The sequence below is a fragment of the Lupinus angustifolius genome, chromosome LG19 (assembly GCF_001865875.1).
Source record: "Lupinus angustifolius cultivar Tanjil chromosome LG19, LupAngTanjil_v1.0, whole genome shotgun sequence".
NCBI classification, from domain to species: Eukaryota; Viridiplantae; Streptophyta; class Magnoliopsida; order Fabales; family Fabaceae; genus Lupinus; species Lupinus angustifolius.
In genome coordinates this window covers 6,163,977-6,187,164 of record NC_032027.1, presented here as the reverse complement: position 1 = coordinate 6,187,164, position 23,188 = coordinate 6,163,977, and the positions used below count along the sequence as shown (strand labels likewise).

The following is a 23,188-nucleotide window of genomic DNA, read 5'->3' as shown; positions in this document are numbered from 1 at the left end:
AAGTATCGATGATGCTTGAACCTTGTCACCATCCATATATACAACAACTATGAACAACATCTGATTTTGGGGATACCCTTTTTGAGACTTCTCTAGAGGGCGAGAATAGTGTGTTCTAGAACGGCGGGAAATTGGTTGACTCCGAACTTTTTGAACTTGACATGGACATCAATCGCACATTGGTCCACCATATCATTGACAAAAGAAAAGAGGAGTCTGACGTAGATTGCTAAAGCAAATGCTGATTTAAATAGATTCCAATCCTCCTTCTCCGCCATATATATATGATGATATTGTTCATCATCTTTAGTAATATGTAATATGTATCTTTAAGTATGATATCTCCCACCATTAAAGTCTATATATTCTCACTTCTCCCTAAAAATTCTAAAATTTTCACTTCTCGCTAAATATTCTCTCGGTCGATTGTTCTCAACACAATGGATGGAAAAACTCATGTTAATTATATGTCAGCCATATCATAAATAAACCCTCCCAACAAAATCTATATCAAAAACAACTTTTACAGATATCCTAATCAATCACATCCACTTGTGTTAGAACTATATGTTGATATTGATCTTCAATAGAGTCCTAATAGGAAGCAGAAAGATGAAATCCTCACTGTAATTATTGTACATGGCATCTAGTTCTAATTCTACACCCGAACAGGTGTCTTAGTACTAGTTTCCTAAGATGGAATAAAGTCATTGTCCTAGTATCTCATAGTCCTAACAAGATCATGGCTGGCCATTTCAAAATTTGCAACATCTAAAAAATGTGCTAAAAAAATAATTGTCTTCAAAGTCTAACGGATCAAACCCGATTTTGGATCATCTCTATATTGGAAAGACGAGTACAAAACTAAGATTATGGCACTTTACAAAAACAAAATTTCAAAGTTTCACATTTTTATTTATTTTAAATTAAATAATTTCAAAAAAAAATTATGTTTCATATCTCAATATCGGAGAGGAACTCAACGTCAAACTCATATTTTATAGACCAAAAAAGGGAAAGGAATGCAAATTTTGTTCGACCTGTTTACCCGCCAAACATGCAGATATTTCTATTGGACAATGCAGACAACCCAAAAGCATATTGTAAGGAAAAAAGAAGAAAAATTCAAATAAGTTAAAATGTAATATGATTTAATGTCTAAAAAAATTTTGATGTTATATGATTTGGTTAATTTCATATAAAATATCAAAGTGGGCCACTCGTATGTCTGTTAGTCTATTTTAAAATGAGCAAGACATGTCATTTTGTCCATTAAATCAATGCAAACATGTCTGCATCTACTTAATTTTTTACGAATGTTTGCAGACACAAACAAAATAGGGATGACTCATTTTGCCATAGAGTTGATATTGCTCCTTTACTCTCAAAAGCTCGTATACTTTAAGACCAAAAGATTATCCATTTATAGATGGAGCCTCGGCCGCAGCTAGGTCTAGAGGGAAGTTATGAGCATTACGTTCATGCATAACTTCCATACCAAGGTTAGCTCGGTTAATAATATCAGCCCAGGTATTAATTACACGACCTTGACTATCAACTACGGATTGGTTGAAATTGAAACCATTTAAATTGAAAGCCATGGTACTGATACCTAACGCGGTAAACCAGATACCTACTACAGGCCAAGCAGCTAGAAAGAAATGTAAAGAACGAGAATTATTGAAACTAGCATATTGGAAGATCAATCGGCCAAAATAACCATGAGCAGCTTATCACTAAATAGAACACTCATGCATTAGGCCCACCGTAATACTCTCTAGCAAGTTACCTGCACCTAAGGTTCACTTCTTAATGGTGCTGAGTGATAAAGTATTTGCAGCATCTTTATACTCTGTTTTGCTCATTTCTAGTTTTGTGCTGGACTTGACCTCCACTCCAGTACTGAACTTAATATTTAATAATAGTATTTTATTTGTGAACCTAACTCTAGATTTTGGAGACTTGCTGTTCTGACTTTTTTTTATATATATATTTTTTGAGTAGCTATTACTCAAATAAAATAGGGATTATCTTATTTGTATTTCCACCTAGATTTCATTATTTAATATTGGACAGTGCTTGTGCATTATCTACCCTCCCAAATTCTTACCTAATTTCGAGTCATTACCTAATTTTGGCTTGATGGTTATTTGAGTCATTACCTAATTTTGTCATCATGGGTAAGCAACTTGTTCAAGTGCTTAATCAATAAGCGTTTATCAGATGGGAACTTGTGAACTTCATAAAAGTTAACGAATAGCTTTATAGGAAGGTCATGAGCTATTCTATAATCTCTTCCCAATAACTATTTAACTGCATACACAAAAGGCACTTGTGGGTAAACACACTTATTGAAATAACTAACGAGCTTATAGGAAGGTTATAAACTCTTCCATCTAGTTCCCTTAGCTAATGAGGACATATGTTTTTTCTCGGGCAACTAACTGTTGATGCGGAAGACACATGGAGAAAATATAATAGAGAAAATGACACCGAGAAATTAACGTGGTTCAACAATTTGCCTATGTCCACTGTTGAAGAGCAACAATGATATTATCACTATGATAAAAGAGAATTACAAGTCCACTCAAGTGTTTCACTCACTTCCCAAAACTCAAGTACACCCAATATCACTCTCTCTCAAGTATATCTTAAACACTAAAATATTCCTCACAATATTAGAAGAAGAGAAGAAGAGAGAATATGCACTAAAGCTAGAATATTGGTGTGTCTTACAATGGCTTGGAGCATTCCTATTTATAGCCAAAGCCTTGAGGATTGTGTGGCCAAAAATAAAGATGCTTCACCACAACCTCTTCTTCTCATTGGCTACAAAAGAGGTTCCACTATAGCCACTCATTTTACTTGGCCACAAGAAGATTTCATCATAGCCACTTCTTTTGTCACATCATTCTCTTTTTCTTTTAAGCCAATATTTAATAGTAACATAGGTAAATAGACCGGAGAATTATGTTGATGCCTCCATTTGGAAAGGCTCATTTACTGCATCACTCTTTCTTAGTAGAAGACAAAAACTTGAGGAATGTTTTATCAAGTTGTATGAATGTTGTTGTTTTCAACAACAAAGAAACATCATTGGAAGATATTGTGGATGAAATAAAACCCAAGTTTTGTAAATGGATCAAGGGAAGACATGATGACCATACTTCTATGTCTTGGTTTGAATGGATTTCTAATCCAATTCTAAACTTAAGTTTTGTTGGTTTTGACATGTTTTGGGTCTGATTGTGTATACACTATGTATGATGCCTTGGATCTCTTAGCCTTTTGAGGCAAAGTTTACTTCCTCAATGTAGTCCTGCTGAACGTGATGCTGCTAGACTTATGCTTTTGATGCAACAACCCATTCTTTTGTATAGAGCTTTCTTAAGCTTCTAACTTTATGCTACCTACCAGAATGGTGACCATACTTCATGTTTCATTCATTATATGGTTTATTTTGTTGGTGACATGATTGAATAATGAAATTTATATATAGAAAGGTTTTGAGTGTTTACACTTCATTCACATACAATAACTAGTGTGAAAACCCAATGGTTAAAGCCTGCAAGATAAGTTGGTAGTTGCACAGTGCTGCTTCACTAATATTAGTGATTCAGATTTTGACAATTCAATGGTCATGTTTGCCTTGGAACAGGGATTACAGGACAAAGAGAGGGAAAGCCACAGATACTGAGAAATATAAAGATTATTCCACATGACATACACATGCATGCATGCAGGGTTTCTCCTAAGTAAATCCATATGCTTAGAACTTGCATGAAATACTGGATTTTAGCTAAACAAATTGCTGACTTGGTCCTGTATAGTCAGTTGGTGGATGTAGATCTTGCAATAATTGTATTAACCATATTCCTGAGCTGCAATAATTGTTGTTTTGTGCTCCCTATCTGTACTTGACAGATATATTGTTGGTTGTCTTTTACTACACCAAGACCCTACTCTAATCCTATAATAAATATGTAACCACTTGTCCAATCATGATCATAAGCATGAATAGAGATCACTTGTCCTGAACGATATCTCATTCCATATACCAAGCCAAACAGAATAATATTTTTTATCACTTTTTATTTTTAAAAAAAAAATTATTCACATGTCAATATGTGATTAATTTGGAACAGAAGATGGGCATGGTTGGGGACAAGTGATCCCCATCCTATAAGCATAATCAACATTGCAATATACTATGACATCTCAAGCTACACCCTTCTTGTAAAACATTCCACAATCAATATTACACTTGATATATTGTAGTATTCGTCATAGTGCTTCCAAATACAACTTCTTCGGCTTCTACAGAAATCGACTTACCACGTCCATTGCGTATGATATGTCAGGTCAAGTTAGAGTGAGGAAGATCAAACTTCTCACTAATTGTCTATATATTGTTGCATCCTCCAAGTTTTTTTTTCCTTCATATGAACAAAATCTTGCAGTGGTCTCCAACTAAGTTGAGAACAGTTTGCAATCCAGCATGAAAATACTTCTAGTGAAACAAATAATCCATCCTTGATTCTCCCGAACTCAAGTCCCAAAAGTGTTTCAATTCTCCTAGCTACTACATTTGGAAAGGGACTTGGGATGATAAATAGCACACATCTTGGCAATATTTGTACATTTTTAACATCAATATGATTAGGTCATACTTCAAGGGATAGATAACTAATTACCACCAAATAATTTTATTAAATATATATTATAAAAAACACTTATTTAGTATCGATAAAATAAATTAGTTATCCGTTGTTTCATGTCAAAAACTATCTCAATTAAGGAGCAGTTCATAAATGACATAGGCACTAATACACAATGCCATATTAGTATATTGTGTTGTAATACTTTACTTTTGGAATGCATTAGTATATTTTTTTGTCGAAAGAAATTAATTAGTATTCTAAGGCTTATTTTCAACTATAATGTCTTGATTTTGTGTATATAAAAGAAGACGTGAACAAAGAAATGTGTTTATAAAGTTTATTCTATTCTTCCTCTCTTCTGCTGAGTACTGGGATTAAACAGCACGCACAACTTGATAGAATGACTGGCAAATTGACAACCAAATTGATCGATATAATATCTATTTATCAATGAAATCAAACTGAACAGAAATCCTATTATTAAAATTTAGTTTCTTAAATAAAATAAAATAAAAGAGTACATTGAAGATGAGAGCGAACCAGAAATAAACTACGCAAACCAAAACTTAAATTTGCACAAAAAAAGCATCTCAAAGCAAACATTCCCTGATATTCAAGTCTTACTCAAACAATATATAGTAATAATTGATCTCTATAAAAAAAAACACAATCCAAAACGAAGTGAAAGTAACAAAATTAAACAGTACTGAATGGTAGAGTTCACTGTGAAACACCGAGCCACTTGGAGAAGTTGTCAAATTCAGCATAATCAGAGTCAGACACCATAGTTTTATACCATGCTTTCCCAGCAGCCTTGATAGCAGAAGCCTCCTCCTAAGAAAACCAAAATTAATAATAAATGAGAGGTATCAATCATTAATAATGAAATTAAGTTTAAACTATACTTTGGTCCTCATAGAGTTATGCATAGATAACAAAAATGAAATTTTTTGCTGCCTTGGGGAATTCATCCCTAGATGCTATGTTCAATTCCAATTTGATCTCATACTTAACAATAAACCGCAAGAGAACAAATTAAGTGTAGTGGTGCATATGGAACAGGAATAATAACACTTCATAGTCTGTAACCACAACTATGGCCACGATCATGCTGAGGTTTGCCCACAACTACACTTCTATCACAATTGCAAGTTCATCAACCTCATTTTCATGCAAATATCGTAATTGTTATTCCTCGTTGTGACAAAACTCATGAAAAGAAAAGTGATTTATAACCATGACCAACCAAGTTAAAAAACACCAAAACTAAAAGTACATACTAACAACTATGTGATAAAACCCACTAGGTGGGGTCAGCTAGAAATTTGACTACATTCTATTTCATATACTCTTGTTACTGTGACTTCTAACAGAATCCTCCATAGATGTGCAATATTGAAGAAACTCCAATTCACCCTTCATTTCTAATTCATCCAAAGCAACATTCTCATGAAGGCTATGCTTAGTTTAGAATTTTGTTGACACCCAACATTCAGTCTTAAATAGCGAAATTAAATAATTTAATTACAAAATATATTAAAAAACTAACCTTAGAGACAGTGCCGCGCTTCTTTTCGAGCTTCTCCTTCTTTGCAATAACACGCTGCTTCTCAGCCAAAAGAGCCATCCTCTTTGCAGTTTTAGCATAAGGATTCAGCTTCAACAGAACATTCAAATTCTTAAGTGGATTCTTCTTAATACCACTCCTCCTAACCTCCTTCTTAATAGGCTTAACCACAGATTGAACCTCGTCAGAGTTAATAATCCTAGCCAAGTCAGCATTCACCAATTTTGACCTGGGCAAAACGTAACCCTTCTTCTTCTCAGAACCCTTCTCGAAGGTTCCATAGATCGAATCCAATTTCTCAAATGCAGATTTAGTCCACACAATAAAACGACCTAGATGACCACCAGGTGCCAGTTTCAAAAGGTTCAATCTCTCCACATTCGCAAGCTCAACACCTGGAATGTTACGGAAAGCTTTAACCGCTTTCGCACCTTCGGTTCCGTACACAATCAAAGGTCCCTTACGAGAAATGTAGCGACGGTTACGACTTTTTCCCTTACCGGGACGAATGCCGCGGCTATCTTTAGCCTTCTCGGCATCGCTGAAGGCGCCGATTTCCTTCAATACCTTGATCGCTTCCTTGCTTTTTTCGACTCCTTCAACGGTGTCGCTAACAACTAACGGAAGCTCAGGAACGGTTTCGATCCTGTGGCCTCGTGCTTGGACCAAAGACGGGATCGCGGAGGCGGCGATAGCGGAGACGACAGCGTAACGCTTTTGGTTAATGTTGACCTTGCGGTGCCAGCGGCGCCAGATCCTGGTTGGAGCGAACATGCGGCCACCGCGGCACATGTTTCCGAAAGCGGCTTGTCCGGCGCGGTGAGTTCCGCCTCCGGAGACACGAGGGATACGTGAGACAGCACGTCCGGTTCCCCAGGACTCGGCGGAGGTCTGGTGGCCTGCTTTGCGGCTCACGGCGTAGGGTTGGCGGCTGTTGCGTGAGATGTTGGAGTGGACGAAGTTGACGATGTCGGGGCGGATTGAGGCCTTCATGACGTCGGGGAGAGCGACGGTGGGGGCTGTGTCGGTGGCGATGTCGCCGGTGACGGTCTGAACGGTGACAAGGGGTCGAGCTGCTGCTGCTGCCATTGCTGGAGCTTGAAGTGGAGCGAACTAGGGTTTTTGGAAATGGGAATTAGGTTAATGGGAGAATCTGAATATTTATTGTTATTTTTATGTGCCCTTTTCTTTTTAGGGTTTATATTTGGGCTTAGTTGGGCCCGTCCGAGCTGTGAAGTTAATTGGGCTTATTCATCTTGTAGGTTAAATTAACCAACATATGAAGTGTAAGGTATTTAATCTTTAATATTATTTGTAATGAGTTTAATATTTACATGTTATTAGTATAATTTTTTATACAATTAGCTTATTATTTATCATTGTTTTTATTAAGATTTAATGATGGGTAATATATAAGTAATGGAGATAAATTTTGTTTTATTTAAGTATAATTATTAAAATTGAAAAGGTTCATTATACCGACTCTTCTAGTCTTCAACATATTTCTATTTCACTAAGTGATTAAAGATTGAGTCAAAATACTTCACATCATTCAAGTTTTGTTTTAGAAACTTAGTCCACAACTAAAAAATCCATTTAATATTGGAGATCTCATTCCATATATAAAAAATCACTAAACACTAATTTGATTTAACTTTTCAATTAAACTTATTATATTATACCAAATCATAATAAGGAAGGTGAAGATGAGAAATTGAGGAACCAACGAGGCATCTAGTGATATGTAAGGTCCTACTAGAGCTTCAAGTATCGTATAAAATCAAATGTGAAATAGTCGATTTATGAGTTGTACGTTTATTGATATGAACAATCATACACCCTAAAAAAGTTAGTTTTGTATATTATACTATAGTTAAGGGTGAACATGAGTCAAAAAATGTTTATCTCTTACCCGACTTTAAATGTTAATCGAATTATTTTTTGAACTAGACTCGACCCTAGACTTGAAGTTAACTCGACCCTAAATGTTGACCGGATCAGTCTTTGAACCCGACAATATATCTGATTAAATATAATATATACTCCTTTTAGATAAAGCCTTCTTAATATTATTTATTAGTATATATATGTAATTTGACATATGAAATAATATATGTATATATGATAAATTTTGTAGAGAAGTAATGATTCTTTCGACTAAAAATATGTTGTTACTCTATACATAATAGAACAAAGACATTTACAAATATAATGAGTGAACAATCGTCCGGACTGAATTATGTTGATCACATACTAGACCATAAATAATGATTGAGATTAATTTAAAAATCCGAACCTAGATCCAACGAAACTCAACCCTATTCAAACACGATCATAATTAGGTCAAGCCGAATGAGCAAGTATAGTCCACTTCTACTCACCCTAGGAGGGATATCCTATAAAAAAGGAGAAATTAAGAACACAAAATTTGTTGGTACCATGATAATGTTGGAAAATAACAACATAACACCCACCTTTCAATTCCAATCCAATTTCCGTATTCTTATGATATAACATTCTTACACTCCTCACTCACTCATTTCTCACATTCACAACTATCCTATTAGCTCTTAGCTCTTACCCCAAGAATGAGATATTTTGTAATCCTTGGTTCTTCCATTGTTACTCCTCCAAACCCATCTTCTTCATCTTCATCATCTTCTTCTTCTTCTTCAACTCCTCTTTCTCATAACCGCCATTTCACAAAGCCTCACTATTCTTCTCTTCCGACCCTTTCTCCTTCTCCGTCCAACACCATCTCTCGCAACCTCCAGGTTCCGCTCAACCAAGGTCCCAAACCTCAGCAACAATTTGAATTTGTGTTCGATGATGTTTCACAGGTTCAGATTCTGGTTCGGAATGTTGTGGCGGGTATCCGAAGCAGAAAGGTTCGGAGTGTTATTGATACTTTGAACAAAGTGTTGCAGGAACAGGAAAAGAAGTTTGGTGATGGAGACGGTTCTTTATCGTTGTCTACTCATTTTGATGCGTCTTCGATGGATATCATTGGGAAGGAGTGTGTTTCTATGGTTAAATGTGGTCGAATTCATGAAGCTGTTGAATTCATGGAGGTTCTCTCACGTAATTCTTTTTTGCCACCATTTTCTTTCTATTTTTTGTACGGTGTTGTGTTTTAGGGGTTGTTTGCGAGTTGGATTTTGGAGGGGAAAGGAAAGTCATTTCACAAATGTATTCATGACTCTCAAACTGTGACTCAGCTCGCAAACATACCCTTAGTTTCCTCGTGTACCCGAAAAGCGAAATGATTGTTTGCAGTGGAAGTGTACTATGCTCTATGTGGGGTTAAAGATTGGAATCCTGAAGTTGTCACTTTCAGGAATGTTTTAGCTAACTACCACTTTGTCCCAAGGATTAGTATTGTAGCTAAAAAAGCTTATTTTTCATAAGTTTCTCATACAAGATTGTTGAAATACAGAAAGAACTTATAGGAATATCATAGGCTGTTTTTGTGAGCCCAAATAAGGCATCTATAAGCACTTTGTCTACCCAATACCCCTACAGGTGTAGTTAAAATACAAACTCCATTTGATGCGTGTGACAAGGAGCTTGATTCCTTGGAAGCAAGGACTCAGGTTTGGGTCATGTGAATGAAAAACATAGGTGCCAGGGAAGCTTTTGTCCCCTTAGATGAGTCCATCCAGTTTGACTTGGATTAGCCAGGGTCCAATTGATATCCAAATAAAGTAAAGGCGACCATTGCACGAGTCTCTCATGGTTTCACCTAGTGGGGTCAAAGAGGGTAGCTTATGCAGCTTTTACCCCGCAAGCGGAGAGTTATTTCCAGTTTTTGAACTCATAATTTCCATGTCACAAGGCAGTCAACCTTATCGATGCGTCGAGGCTTACCCCCCGACATCCAAATAGAGTCTCAGACAAAAAATAGGAAAAAAATGGTCTTAAAGTTGGAGATAATGATAATTTACAAAGCTGACATGATACACATTCAATAGTACATAAATGTTTTGCTTTGAGATGAGCTCAGAATTTCTGTTTGGTAGGGATCAATTATAGGAATCAATTTTAGAGAGTGTTTACTCTTTATAAATCTAGTACTTATAAACAATGCATGGACTTCTTCCTTCAGGTTTCCAACTATCAGTCAGAAAACTGGTTCATCCGTCTGACATTATAAAGCAATGTGTTCTTAGTCGTAACCCAAATCTAGCTGTGAGGTATGAATTTATATAGTTGTAAAAGACACGTTTCAATTTCTTTAGCATATTGATGCCATCAATTTGTGTGCTATTCGATTTCTAATCAGTACTTCTAGTATGTAGAGTGTCACTGTAATCATATTTTATATCACGGTATCACTTCTTTCAGGTATGCTTGTCTTCTCCCACATGCACATATATTATTCTGCAACATCATATGTGAATTTGGCAAAGGTAGGGATTTAGTATCTGCTCTGAAAGCATATGATGCATCAAAGAAACACTTGAGTAGTCCCAACATGTACATATACCGGGCAATAATTGATGCTTGTGGTCTCTGTGGCGATTGCATGAAATCTAGGTACATATATGAGGTATTTTCTTACCAGTTTACATTCTCTCACTTCCACTTGTTTACAAAGACTCAGTTCCCATGTTTATTTACCCATTCCCTTGCTTCTGTTCCTTTTTCTCTTGATTGAGAAATCATATATAGATCAAATATGGAGCCACTGTAGTTAGAGCCACAAAGTATGGCCTAAAGTTTCTAGTTTGAAAGATGTGTGGAGAACATATCAAACTTCTGTCAGCATATGCAGATCAAATCAACTTATATTATGTGGATTTAGGTTGGATTCAGTGACAATGTAAAAAGTTTACACCATCATTGAATTAGACACTTTCTTGTTTACTATATAGCATAAGAAAGCTTCACATTGATAACTTTTTAATTTTCTCTTTGCAACCCCTGAATATGCCAAAAAGAATTGAGTAAATAGCCACATTGGTTCCTGAGAGTGCAATCACTGTTCCCTTTAGTCCATGACAGATGAAAATTACCTTTTTAGTCTCCGATAGTATAGTCACCCTTAACTTTAGTCCCTTACAAATGAAATCCACCTTTTTAGTCTGTGGCAGTGTTTTTGTTCTCAGTTAGTTAAGTCTTCCCGGAGGGACTTAACTAATTGGCGTCAAACACCATCTGAGACTTAACTGACTGATGTCAAACCCAACCAGAGACTAAAATGGGTAATTTTCATCTGTCAGGGACTAAAGTGAAGGGTGACTGAACTACTCAGTCAAGGATTAAAATAGTAATCATTATACGACAGAGACTAAAGTGAAGAGTGGCTACACTGTCACGGGCCAAAGTGGCTATTTACTCAAGAAGAATTAGATATATGCCCGTCACACGACACTGCACCAAAATGGTGTGTGTGTCCATGCATTATAAGCTAGGGGTACATAAACTGTAATTGATGTGCCCTCACATGTTTACTAAAATGGTGTTGTCTTAGAATTTTATGATGCTAAGTTTAAACTTGATTAATCAATGAAAGATAATTTCCATACTATTAAGAATAATGTTGGCTGACAAGCACTACTCAGATGAGTACTATAGCATTCATGTGCACAATTTCTGGTGCAGGATTTACTCAATCAGAAGATCACTCCTAATATATATGTGTTCAACAGTCTCATGAATGTGAATGTCCATGATCTGAGCTACACATTAAAAGTACACGAGAATATGCAGGTAACACCCTCCCTAAAAAATGATTGTGCATCCATTTATGACATGTGAAATATGCACACAGCCACTAATGTAAAAAAAAACAGAACACTACACATTATTTATGCATATATACCATTACTTCACATAATTTGTGGAAACTATTTCTGTTTACTCATTTATGTTAGTGTTCTATCGAGGTCAGCATTTCAACATGTGATTGATGATGATAAAGTCTTTTGGCTTAAACATTTTGACTTTGGATCCCTTTTCTTAATATAAATTACATGTATAATTTTAAATTGATACAGTTTTTGAAAACTCAACAAATGGAATCACTTACCTTGTTTTTTCCTAGTTTCCCACAATATTTTTCTTCTATTTAATAAATCACATCAAACCAATTATGTCTATATTCTTTTACAAATCCAGAATCTTGGCCTGAAGCCAGATATGACATCTTATAACATCCTGCTGAAAGCATGCTGTGTTGCTGGAAGAGTTGACTTGGCTCAAGACATGTATAGGGAACTTAAACATTTGGAATCAGTTGGACGGCTGAAATTAGATGTTTTTACCTACAGCACAATTATAAAGGTATTTTACTCTAGATCAATGGAGTCGCAATAACTTCGTTGATTTTGCATGGTATCTGCACCTTTCTCCCTCACCTCCCTTTGGTGAAGGAATATAGAACACATTCTAGAACAAAACATGCGGCATCTCCTGACTAGTACCAATTTCAGGTATTTGCGGATGCAAAAATGTGGCAAACGGCTCTAAAAATTAAGCAGGATATGCTGTCTGCTGGTGTTTCTCTTAATACTGTTGCATGGTCATCACTAATCAATGCTTGCGCACATGCGGGGCTTGTAGAGCAGTCAATCCAGTTATTCGAAGAAATGCTTTTGGCTGGCTGTGAACCTAATACACAGTGTTTCAATATTATTTTACACGCTTGTGTTGAAGCTTGTCAGTATGACAGGGCTTTTCGCTTTTTCCATTCTTGGAAGGGAAATAAGATGTTGGAGTCCTCCGGCGAAGGCTACAAAAGCAATTTTGAGCAGGGAGACATGCATAATGCTACTAATTTGCCAAATGGCATTTCTAATTCTCACATCTTGAGTTTTGCTAAGAGGTTCCCTTTCACACCAACTACAACAACATATAATATTCTACTGAAGGCCTGTGGTACAGATTATTACCATGCGAAAGCAATAATCAACGAGATGAAAACAGTAGGCCTTTCCCCTAATCACATAAGCTGGTCAATTTTGATTGATATATGCGCAGAATCAGAAAATGTTGAGGGTGCTCTTGAGGTAAAAATTTAATTAATCTAGAATATTATGTTTTTTCATTTATATTCACACAGTTTGGATACCCTTTTAGTCAAGTACATGTGGTCATTGTTAAATTAGGCTGTATTAGGATTGGTATTTTGATAACACTGCCACTGGGAACACAAAGTGCTTCTTATCATATGTGACAGCACTTGAACTATTTTGTTAATCTCATATTTGTCATAATAAGTTGGTTGGAGTACCAGTTTAATGTGTAGCTTGATCAATTATTAAGTAAAAGACTATTTCTTTATGTTATAATTACAGAAAAGATTAGGTGAAAAGGAAAACCCTTCAAATTAGTAAAAAGAACAACATTACTAAACACAAAACTATAGCTGCAAGATAAATGATAGTGAACCTGCAAAACTACCGTGTTTAAAATGCAGGCCGTGGAAACTGATTATGGTATTTGGCATTACCATTCTTTAATCAGCAAACCTTACCATGAAGTTATATTCCAGATAAATCTAGACTTCGTAATAATTGATGAGAAGTAATACTCAGGCTGCATATTGAGATGCTAATGGTTTTTTTACTATTGTACTTAGCCTTATATCATATATACTGTTAGTTCTCTGATGAGATGACTATGCTTCCTTGCAGATTTTGAAAACCATGTCTTATGATGGAATTAGACCTGATGTTGTCACATACACAACAGCCATTAAGGTCCGAAGCTTTTCTGTTAAAATGTGTTCATTTTATAAATTTCATTAAGCTACTTGTACTCTTCAGGTGGACATTTTTTACTATCTCAAAATATACTTGGCCCTTGGCACATGAGAATTTTGCCTTATGGTTCACAGGTTTGTGTGGAAAGTAAGGATTTTAGGCAAGCAATATCGTTATATGAAGAAATGAAAAGATTTGCAATACATCCAAATTTGGTGAGTTCCTATAGACTGCAGTTATTATGGTTGTGTTCTCCACAATATGGTAAACTTCAATAGCTCTAAATTCGATGCAATGTGGAGGAGACTGCTCTAAGAGACTAAGACTTTACAACCATAGACCGACTAAAAAGAAATGACTGGCAATGCTCAGCATAGTAAATAGACATCTGATTTTTTTTGGAAATTGCAACTTTCCTGTGATCTAGGGAGAAAAAGGACTGTATGCTTCTTCAAGTTAATTCCTCTTGGTTTTTCTAATAATATTATCACTTATCAGGTGACGTACAACACACTTTTAAAGGCACGCAGTAAATACGGCTCTTTACTTGAGGTGCAGCAATGCCTGGCTATATACCAGGATATGCGGAAAGCAGGGTATGCTAGTTTATACATCTCTTTTTGTCTGTTTCAAGCATATCATAGCCTGTGCATGCCTTATCGCATTCAATACAACCAAATTAGTGTTAGGTTTGATTTGATATTACATGCTGTTTGTTCTACTTATAATTTCTCCAGTAGAAAATGGAATTTATAGTGTGTGAGGATTCTGATCTAAATATATGATGAGGTGCAAACAAGCTCCAAAATGTTATAGCATACAAAGAACTGAATATAAGGATGTTATCCTGAGTGGACTTGTATCAATGTGTAGGGAACTGACCAGAAAATCAGCAATATCCTTTGACACAGACATTGCTTCAGTTTTAATCTAAACAGCATATGTATTGCAGGTACAAACCGAATGATTTCTATCTAGAAGGACTGATTGAGGAGTGGTGTGAAGGAGTGATACAAGATAACACATGGGACGAAGGGGAGTTTTCTTCCAGCAACAAATCTGAATTAGAGAGACCTGAAAGTTTACTTCTTGAAAAAATTGCAGTACACCTGCTAAACAGGGTAGCCGATATCCTAACCATTGATGTTCAAGAGCTCACAAAGGTGCCAATAAGTCGCTTAGTCACTATTTTGGCATAAATTTATCTCAAACATGGCTTAAAGATACATTTCAGTTAATTTCCACCACCTTTTTTTCTATATCTTCTGTAGTTTTGCTCACAACTTTAGGAAGAAAAAAAACAGTAGTTTATAAGTTATAATAGATTGATTGATTTTGGTGAAATCTTATTTCTTACATTTTGTCATCAACCCTACTGTATCAACAGGTTGAAGCTCGCTTGGTTATTCTTGCAGTTCTCCGAATGATCAAAGAGAACTATGGTTTAGGTATGATTGGAAAATTTTAGATCTTTAATGCTAAAATGCCAATGTTGCATGATCATTTTTCTTGGACCATAATCTATATAACCATTCATTTCCATGTGAACTAAGAAAGAAAGCAAGTGAAGACACGAAAATATATGCAATTTACTGTAACCGACTTTTGGTCTTTTATGGATTACAGGACATTCAGTGAAGAATGATGACATCTTGATCATCATTGGAGCTACCAAAGTCGATGAAACTCCAGCTAAACAAATATTAGAAGTTGAAGAAGCAATAGTAAAACTTCTTCAAAATGAATTAGGCCTTGAAGTTCTTGCAGCCAGAACCAGATTTGTACCAAGTGGCACAGCAAAGTTAGAGAACAGTAAACTTTCAAATCTCAACATAGAGGCACTACCAAGAGAAAATGTATTACCTACAAGAATTGGGTTTCACAAAAGGAGTCCTGCAGTTCTACATAGGTTGAAGGTCACTAAAAAATCGTTGTACCATTGGTTGCATAGGAAAGTAACAGTTGAATATAGTTTTTGATGAATCCTTTGTTTATAAATTATAACTAATAGGAATTTTGTACATATTGTAGAAGGCCAATTTTTTTTGCTTCGCCTTGTTCAATCTGTATTTATGCCATCTAGGTATAACTGCACATGTATCTGTAACCAAAGTATAAGTCATGGAATAAAGTCATATATTTTTCTTTGCATTATTTTTTTAATTCATGAATCAGGAAAATAAGCATGGTTAAGAGAAACACAAGCAATTCACAGCACTCTGGCTGTGGAATTTTTTTGCTGAAGTTGGTACCACTTTTACTGATTTTTTTAATAAATTGTTTACTGAAGTGTGAATAAATATAAATCAATAAGACAGATATAAAAAGGGGGTAAGGTATGAAAAGGCATATATGATTAACATAAATTTTGAACCAATTTCTCTTGAAATGTAAAAATCTTATATACAATATTTTGAAACAGACAACAGTTTCATGAGTTAGTAGCTATTAGTGATACATTTCAAAACATAGCCTTGCATAACAGGTAATCTTATAACTGAACCTCAAGACAAAGCTACTTCTCAGTGCAAGAAGCAGATACAATATACAATGCCCCTGAGAGTATCACACTTCACAAAGCAAGACAAATATAGCAGCAAAAGAGGGGTTCCCTCACTTCTTTCTTCATGAGCAGCATGCTTTTAAGATATCTTGGATGTCTGGGTCATCACCGGCTTCTTTATCCTGCTCATATTACACATAATCATATCAGAAAAATGTGAACAGTAACACAGGCCATGAATATTGTTCTGGTTCATGACTAATTCTAGCTAAGCTATAAAGGAAAATGTTTTATAAAAAATGAACACACACCTTGTGAATGTATGAGATGTTACTTTTACCCGGACCTGCAACTATAATTCCTCCTTGTTGCCTGCCACAATGCGAAGTTCATAATCTCAATGAGAAGTTCAGCCAATCATAAACAGAAAAACATGATCTTGTCCCGTGTCACTGGCTTCAATGGACTGGAGAAAGTGATTCAGAATCAATAGGACACGCATACAAATTTAATTATCTACCATGTGAAGGTATATCCAAGACACATCTAAATTCTAGAAGTAGCTAGACTAGACATATTCTTATCTTCTATCCTAAATCATATATTCCTGGTAAAACAGAACTTCAGGAATTTGGGCTAAAAGGTAAAGATGAAACCATGAATTATCTTTTTTATGGTGGTGTAAACTAGATGAGTCTTGACAACTCATTATAGCCAGATAGTGTAAGACTTCTTGTGAGATAATTTACATACCAGCCTCCTCTTTCGACAGTATCCTTTTCAAATGAAAGCTTCCAATCTTGTCGGTAACCTTCCATGTATAACTGTATTATCTTAAGACCAGCCTGCAATATAACAGCTAAAATTAAGGTAGGAGATCCTCCACACAGTTAACAAAAAATCTCAATTTGTGAACAGGTATCATTCAGGCACTCGTCTTTTATGCACTTTTTATGAATAAAGGAGCTGGACGATTATCGCTTACATTTGGGGTAAATGTGGTTAAAGCTCCCGAAACAAATTTCAATGCCTCATACGAGGTGTGAGCCGGGTCTGCATAGATTTCTACAACAGATAATAAGGTCCTGTCAAAATGTTGACATAAGATGACTAAGTTACTAAAACTTGCACAAGCATTAGGTTAGTTGCGAAGTACCTCCTTTGAATTTTGTTTTCTCAGCAAAGGCTTTAGCCTGTATTAAATATAGGCATTATGCCATTAACAGTGAAATTCCAGCATATTCAGATGATAACAGAAAGCATAAAATCAATACTTGGAACTTGGAAGCAAGCTGAGAAATATATCAAGAAAGATGATCTTCAGCACCCCGACTCAAAAAATACAAAAAACAAAAACTCCAATTGAAGAAGATACGCAATCTCTTGCAATCTTTCCCAGTCAAAATCATATCTTATGAGAGCATGTTCTGAAAACATGAATTTGTATTGGATTAACCATGTTAAGAAGGGGATAACACTACTTGTTCCACATTGTGTGCCGCTCATGTGCCATAGGATGAGGATTGGTCTAAAAATTATAAATTAATTATCCAGCTTTTTAACCAAACAGAATCCTTTGGCATAATCGAGAGTGACACAAATTGTGGGACGAATTATGCTTTCCCGCCAAGAAGATCGTATGCATAACAGAGAACAGCAAAAAAATTAAGCCCAAACCAAAAGTACAAACATTCACTATAATTCTTCTAACATACCTGATCAATGCTCCCAGGTCCAATTATTACAAGTGTGACACCAGATGAATCCATTATATCCTGTTGATATAACATATCCATTTTATTAGAGGAATATCTCTGTGAAATATAAAACTTTCCATTTTACAACTAAAACTATTACCATGTAATACAGAAGACGAAATAAGATTCATATAGTCTTGGCAAAACTTTCATAGCAAGCTATATATTGAAGAAAATTAGATTCATGGGTTGGCCATCCCCGATGATGCTAAGGCCTAAGGTTTAAAGGAGGATATCTTCATCTAAAAGCAGCAATGTAAAGTACAGCTTACAACAAAAGGAAGCTATACAAACATTCAACATGTGAAAGGGGACAAGCAAGACGGGTCATGTATCTGGACAAACATTTTGAGTTAAGATGCATATCTTGTAAGTACTAAACACTAAAACCAAGGACCGGAATTATCGTCGCGGAAGACTTGAGTGCTAAAAGCAATGTTCAAATTTCTGACAAGAGTCAAATGATTCTAAGGCGAAAGCTTGTGAGAACATATAGCAATTCAAAAAATAACAAGCGAAAGAGAAATAACAGATGATGCATCAACTTTTAGGAAATAGTTCATGTTTGTATAAGATAAGTAGAAAACTTTACCTTCTTGGATGCAAGATAATCAGCCCTTTTGCGGCAAAACACGCACCTTTGATGTAATGAAACACGGGTCACATTTAATTGTTAAACAAAATCAAACAAGAGATAGGAGATGTAACTTAAGAGTAACTGAATTTGTGCATCAAATAGGAGAAAATCACCCGAAATGGCGAGCAAATGCCACAACAGCTTTCCTATCTTTCCACAAGTCAGAAATTGGAATCTCATTTCCTTTCAAGTCAAACACTTTCACCAAATCCAGTGAACTATTGATATCCTCACTCAACTTAGAAGACTCAAGTCCTGCTCACATAAATCCATAGAAACTTCATCCTTATATTTAATATAACCATTCAATTAACACAAGGACTGTTGAAAAAATAAATTAACTTTCCTCTACCAACTTGATTATCTCTAGGAAGCACAATTGCAGATAAGAGATATGATAAAGATACCTTGATATAATAAAGTTGACATATAATAACTGAAAGATATATATAGACAAATATATCCTATAATACATCTTGAAAATAATATATTTTCACTAAAAAATCACTTCTGACACTAGCATACTTGTTTGGTTGGACTTTTGGAAATAACTCAGAAGCCATAAAAAAGCTAAAATTAAGCTTATTTGAAAAACTAGTTTCTCATAAAGTCACATTTGTCAAAATCAGTTCTATAGATTAAATTGTTCTAAGCCTAAGAAAATTGGTCCTTAACTTTCCTCTACTATTTTGATCATCTAATATTCATCATTATATGATGAATTCTATAACTCCAATTATAGTCCAGTCAAAATCTATAAGTGGCAGCATCAAAAAACTTTATTTAAGTTATTTACTTTACAAAGGGAAAAGACAAAAGAGTAAGTAAAAACTTGCCTGCAGAAGAAGCAGCAAAGGTTGTGGTGACATTAAATCTAGTTGGTGAGAGTTTGAGTATATTAAGATTCTTGGAACATATTCTAAGGTTTTGACTTAGTGAGAGGGTGGTGGGTTTTGTAGTAATGCTAAGGTGGTGAAGAGAATTGGAAAAATGGGTTGTAGAAAGAGAGCTTGCCATGGAAAGTGGTTTAACAAAGCAGAACAACAATCTGTGAAGTGAAGCCTTTTTCTACTTTCTCTTATGAGTGTGTTGACAAAATGATAAATGAATTGTGGAACATGTGATGTTGTGAGGTGAGAAACAACAAACGTGGCATATCTCTTGGCATAGAATTCTTTCATTTATTTTATGTGTGCAGGGTTGAGAAAATGATGTAATTTTTTACATTATTATTTTATTATATATTATTTATATTTAATTAATATTAACATCTAAACATAACTAATACAAATAAGTAGTAAATAATTATGTATTTAACCTAAAATTAACATAAAAAACAAATATTACACGTGAATTAGGTATTACATTTACAAAAATAGAAGTTGAGTTTGTTGTCTTTCCCATAATAACGATGGCGGCTATAACCCGCTTCATAAACCGCACCACTTCTTCGTCTTCCTCCGTTTCTTATTTGGCGTGTAAATGCATTACTCACGCGCCTGAGCGCGTAGATAAAAAAGAGAGGAATGTGCAGTGAGTATTATAATAACATGCTCAAGTGGCCTACACTTTCAGCTAAAGCTTCCTGAACAAGCTAAACTAAACTACATCTAACAGAATACCGAACTGTTAGCTTACTAAGGAAGCTAACTGAACAATTTACACTACACAGTCCATTTATCACAACTGGCTTTACAAAATCAGTATACTCTAATAAATAGCCCTCAACCTTCCATTCAACCAATTATTGAAGTGTTGATTGCTTCTTATTTTCCTTTTTTTCATTTTTAAGTGTACAAGTTATTGGTAGTTTTGCTATTCTTAATCTATTTTCAGCTTTTAATACTGTGTAGTTATGGTATTTATGGCATGCTATAATTTTTATTTGTTTATTGGGAGCTGATGAGTTTGAATTGAAAATTACATGTTAATTGTAAAAGGATGCTCCATTGCACCATCTCTGATGTTTTCGTATTTGGAATTTTTTGGTCTCTTACACTTACAGCTATCAGAAATTGTAAATCAAGGTAAATTGGTGTCTGATGAAATTATTATAAGTTTATTGTCAGTGAGACTGGCTGCCGGAGAAGCTAAACGTGAGCCAGGATTTATTCTTGATGGTTTTCCTCGAACAATAAAGCAAGCGGTGAGTATTTTTTAATTACATTGTTGCCCCCATCCCCATATAGCTTCTGTAGGTTCCTTTATTCCCATTTATTGCCTTTCAGTTTTCACCAAAAACTTCATAAATACTTCAAATTTAATTTTGAAATGCTTTCAATTTTTTTGACTATCATCTAATTATATTTTATTTGTTTTACCACATTATAAATTATGATTGCAACTACCTCGTAGGTCAAACACTTTTAATGATGTCACAAAGTATTTTTGGATGATAATGTAAAATAGTTAAAACTGGCAATGGATCAAAATTAAACTCAAATTTTGGAATAACCAAGGTCTCACTCAATGTTCTTTTTTATATCAATTAATATATGTCTGTGTTTCCAGAGACTAACTAACCAAACTAGCAGCTTTGTTTTCTGTCCTCCCTAAACAACTTTATCCTTTTTTATCTGTTAAAGTTGCAACGATTTGGTAACAATGTAACATGTTTACTTTTTTGGAAGCATTTTTTTGTTAATTATCGAGTCATCGGGGATAAGAAAGACAATAAACAACTTTGTGAACAATGTGAAGTATAATTTTTTGATTTGTATTACCTTTTTGTGTGGTCAGGAAATATTGGAAGGGGTAACTGACATTGACTTGGTAGTCAATCTGAAGCCCAAAGAAGAAGTGCTGCTTGAGAAATGCCTTGGCAGGAGAATTTGCAGTCAGTGTGGAGGAAATTTTAATGTTGCCTCCATTAACATGAAGGGTGAGAATGGCTGCCCAGGGACAGTCATGCCTCCATTTCTTCCTCCCGCACATTGCATGTCAAAGCTCATTATTCGTTCAGATGATACTGAAGCAGTGGTCAAAGAAAGGCTTCGAATATATAACGAAATGGTACTTAACCCCGTTAATATTATTGTATCATCATCATCATCATCAGTAGTGGACTTAAGAAAGCAATTTGGCTACTAGAGTTAGAAGTTGTGTATATGATATCTTAGTTATGGGGGCCTTGTGATAGTTTTGATAAAGTTGTGGTTCTACTCTCCATTAAAGTTGATATCTTTTTTTTGTTTTTTACCCCTGCCATCTATAATTGTTTTAAAACCTGTTTTCTTCCATGATTCCAGAGTCAGCCTGTGGAGGAATTTTATCGTAGTAGAGGAAAACTTTTGGAGTTCGACTTGCCAGGAGGAATCCCAGAAACTTGGCCAAAGTTACTTCATGCTCTTAATCTTGATGATTATGAAGAGAAGCAGTCTGCTGCAGCATAAGATGTAATAGTGTACCATAAAAAATGAGTCTTTTATTCTTTGCGTTCATGCATATATTGCATGCTTGGTAATTTTGCAGGAAAGAGAGCCAAAGAAGTTGGAATTCTCTATTAGTATTTTTTGGGATAACAAATAATGGTATCAGGTAGTGTCATTCTGATAGGTACCAGAATATAATTAAGAGAATGAAACAACAATTAGAAAAGAGAAACTGTAATGGTAGTATATAAGCTTCGCTACAAGATTATAGTCTGCAAAAGTACAATGGTATTTGCCTAGCAGAAGTGCAGAAGAGAAAAAATATAAGTAATATGGGAAATATTCCCTTGATTCCTTATCCAAATGATTGCCTACTCATTCCCCTTGCCTCACTCTCCTCATATTCACCCCTCACTGATTTCGGGATCTGATCTCCCATTCTCTATCTGCCACGTGTCCAATTGGTTAGGGGCATTTGCAACCAACTCTTTGGCTCTTGTTCCCACTTTACCCTGAGCATCTTTTCTTTTTCTCTGATAAACCTTCTTAATTGGGGCTCCATCAATACCCGTCCCAACGAGCAACACCTTGTCCTCAAGGTGGAAAGCATGGAAAGTTGACCATAATAACTCGAAATCCTCCCAAGTATTATCATGTGCAGGGAGTTCAGCCCATTTAATTAAGACTTCAGTTTTTCCATTCAACAACTTGCGACCTGCCAACACTTGTTCAGGCACAACCAGTAATTCCCAATCCTCCGTCAAACTTGCTGGAAACTGTTGACAAGGGACACTAGAGGAAGGTGCTATTTTGAGTTGAGACACGTGGAAAATGGGGTGCACCCGTGAGTAAGCCGGCAGCTGCAATCTATAGGCTACATTGCCTATTTTTTCTAGCACTGTAAAATGGCCATAAAAATGGGGACTTAACTTCTCATTGAGCCTGAGTTAATGAACGAAGTTTGTAAGGTTGAGCCTTTAGAAACA

At 35.4% G+C, this 23,188-nt stretch overlaps 4 protein-coding genes across 5 annotated transcripts; 2 read left to right on the top strand and 2 right to left on the bottom strand.

Moving 5' to 3' along the window:
- Nucleotides 5,124–7,382, bottom strand: LOC109334247 (60S ribosomal protein L4-like). Its single transcript, XM_019569898.1, has 2 exons — nt 6,211–7,382; nt 5,124–5,495 (listed from the first exon to the last, which is right to left on the bottom strand). The coding sequence occupies exons 1-2, from the start codon at nt 7,315–7,317 to the stop codon at nt 5,382–5,384; spliced, it is 1,221 nt and encodes a 406-aa protein (XP_019425443.1). The 5' UTR covers nt 7,318–7,382; the 3' UTR covers nt 5,124–5,381.
- Nucleotides 8,700–16,082, top strand: LOC109334246 (pentatricopeptide repeat-containing protein At5g02830, chloroplastic). 2 transcript variants are annotated; one of them, XM_019569896.1, is made up of 12 exons: nt 8,711–9,309; nt 10,334–10,421; nt 10,573–10,777; nt 11,833–11,940; nt 12,349–12,513; nt 12,663–13,238; nt 13,866–13,931; nt 14,069–14,149; nt 14,433–14,530; nt 14,887–15,097; nt 15,322–15,382; nt 15,561–16,082. In XM_019569896.1, the coding sequence occupies exons 1-12, from the start codon at nt 8,817–8,819 to the stop codon at nt 15,911–15,913; spliced, it is 2,505 nt and encodes an 834-aa protein (XP_019425441.1). In that variant the 5' UTR covers nt 8,711–8,816; the 3' UTR covers nt 15,914–16,082. The 2 variants fall into 2 exon arrangements, with proteins under 2 accessions (XP_019425442.1, XP_019425441.1); XM_019569897.1 differs by lacking the exon at nt 15,561–16,082 and having other exon boundaries at nt 8,700–9,309; nt 14,887–15,167; nt 15,322–15,375.
- On the bottom strand, nt 16,400–19,919 carry LOC109334248 (thioredoxin-like protein AAED1, chloroplastic). Its single transcript, XM_019569899.1, has 9 exons — nt 19,668–19,919; nt 18,945–19,086; nt 18,787–18,832; nt 18,153–18,212; nt 17,594–17,630; nt 17,423–17,502; nt 17,191–17,282; nt 16,749–16,809; nt 16,400–16,619 (listed from the first exon to the last, which is right to left on the bottom strand). The coding sequence occupies exons 1-9, from the start codon at nt 19,846–19,848 to the stop codon at nt 16,560–16,562; spliced, it is 759 nt and encodes a 252-aa protein (XP_019425444.1). The 5' UTR covers nt 19,849–19,919; the 3' UTR covers nt 16,400–16,559.
- Nucleotides 20,741–22,379, top strand: LOC109334249 (adenylate kinase 1, chloroplastic-like). Its single transcript, XM_019569900.1, has 3 exons — nt 20,741–20,977; nt 21,571–21,843; nt 22,080–22,379. The coding sequence occupies exons 1-3, from the start codon at nt 20,756–20,758 to the stop codon at nt 22,221–22,223; spliced, it is 639 nt and encodes a 212-aa protein (XP_019425445.1). The 5' UTR covers nt 20,741–20,755; the 3' UTR covers nt 22,224–22,379.

What these genes read in the sequence shown, in the direction of transcription:
- LOC109334247 (XM_019569898.1), bottom strand. Translation starts at nt 7,317, where the DNA reads ATGGCAGCAGCAGCAGCTCGACCCCTTGTCACCGTTCAGACCGTCACC. An exon ending in AGCGCGGCACTGTCTCTAAG is followed by an intron (nt 5,496 to 6,210) that starts GTTAGTTTTTTA and finishes TGGTTTTCTTAG; the next exon opens with GAGGAGGCTTCTGCTATCAA.
- LOC109334246 (XM_019569896.1), top strand. Translation starts at nt 8,817, where the DNA reads ATGAGATATTTTGTAATCCTTGGTTCTTCCATTGTTACTCCTCCAAAC. An exon ending in CATACACAACAGCCATTAAG is followed by an intron (nt 13,932 to 14,068) that starts GTCCGAAGCTTT and finishes TATGGTTCACAG; the next exon opens with GTTTGTGTGGAAAGTAAGGA. An exon ending in CAGGATATGCGGAAAGCAGG is followed by an intron (nt 14,531 to 14,886) that starts GTATGCTAGTTT and finishes TATGTATTGCAG; the next exon opens with GTACAAACCGAATGATTTCT.
- LOC109334248 (XM_019569899.1), bottom strand. Translation starts at nt 19,848, where the DNA reads ATGGCAAGCTCTCTTTCTACAACCCATTTTTCCAATTCTCTTCACCAC. An exon ending in GCATTTGCTCGCCATTTCGG is followed by an intron (nt 18,833 to 18,944) that starts GTGATTTTCTCC and finishes ATTACATCAAAG; the next exon opens with GTGCGTGTTTTGCCGCAAAA. An exon ending in ATTATCTTGCATCCAAGAAG is followed by an intron (nt 18,213 to 18,786) that starts GTAAAGTTTTCT and finishes TTATATCAACAG; the next exon opens with GATATAATGGATTCATCTGG.
- LOC109334249 (XM_019569900.1), top strand. Translation starts at nt 20,756, where the DNA reads ATGTTAATTGTAAAAGGATGCTCCATTGCACCATCTCTGATGTTTTCG. An exon ending in CTCGAACAATAAAGCAAGCG is followed by an intron (nt 20,978 to 21,570) that starts GTGAGTATTTTT and finishes TTGTGTGGTCAG; the next exon opens with GAAATATTGGAAGGGGTAAC. An exon ending in TTCGAATATATAACGAAATG is followed by an intron (nt 21,844 to 22,079) that starts GTACTTAACCCC and finishes CCATGATTCCAG; the next exon opens with AGTCAGCCTGTGGAGGAATT.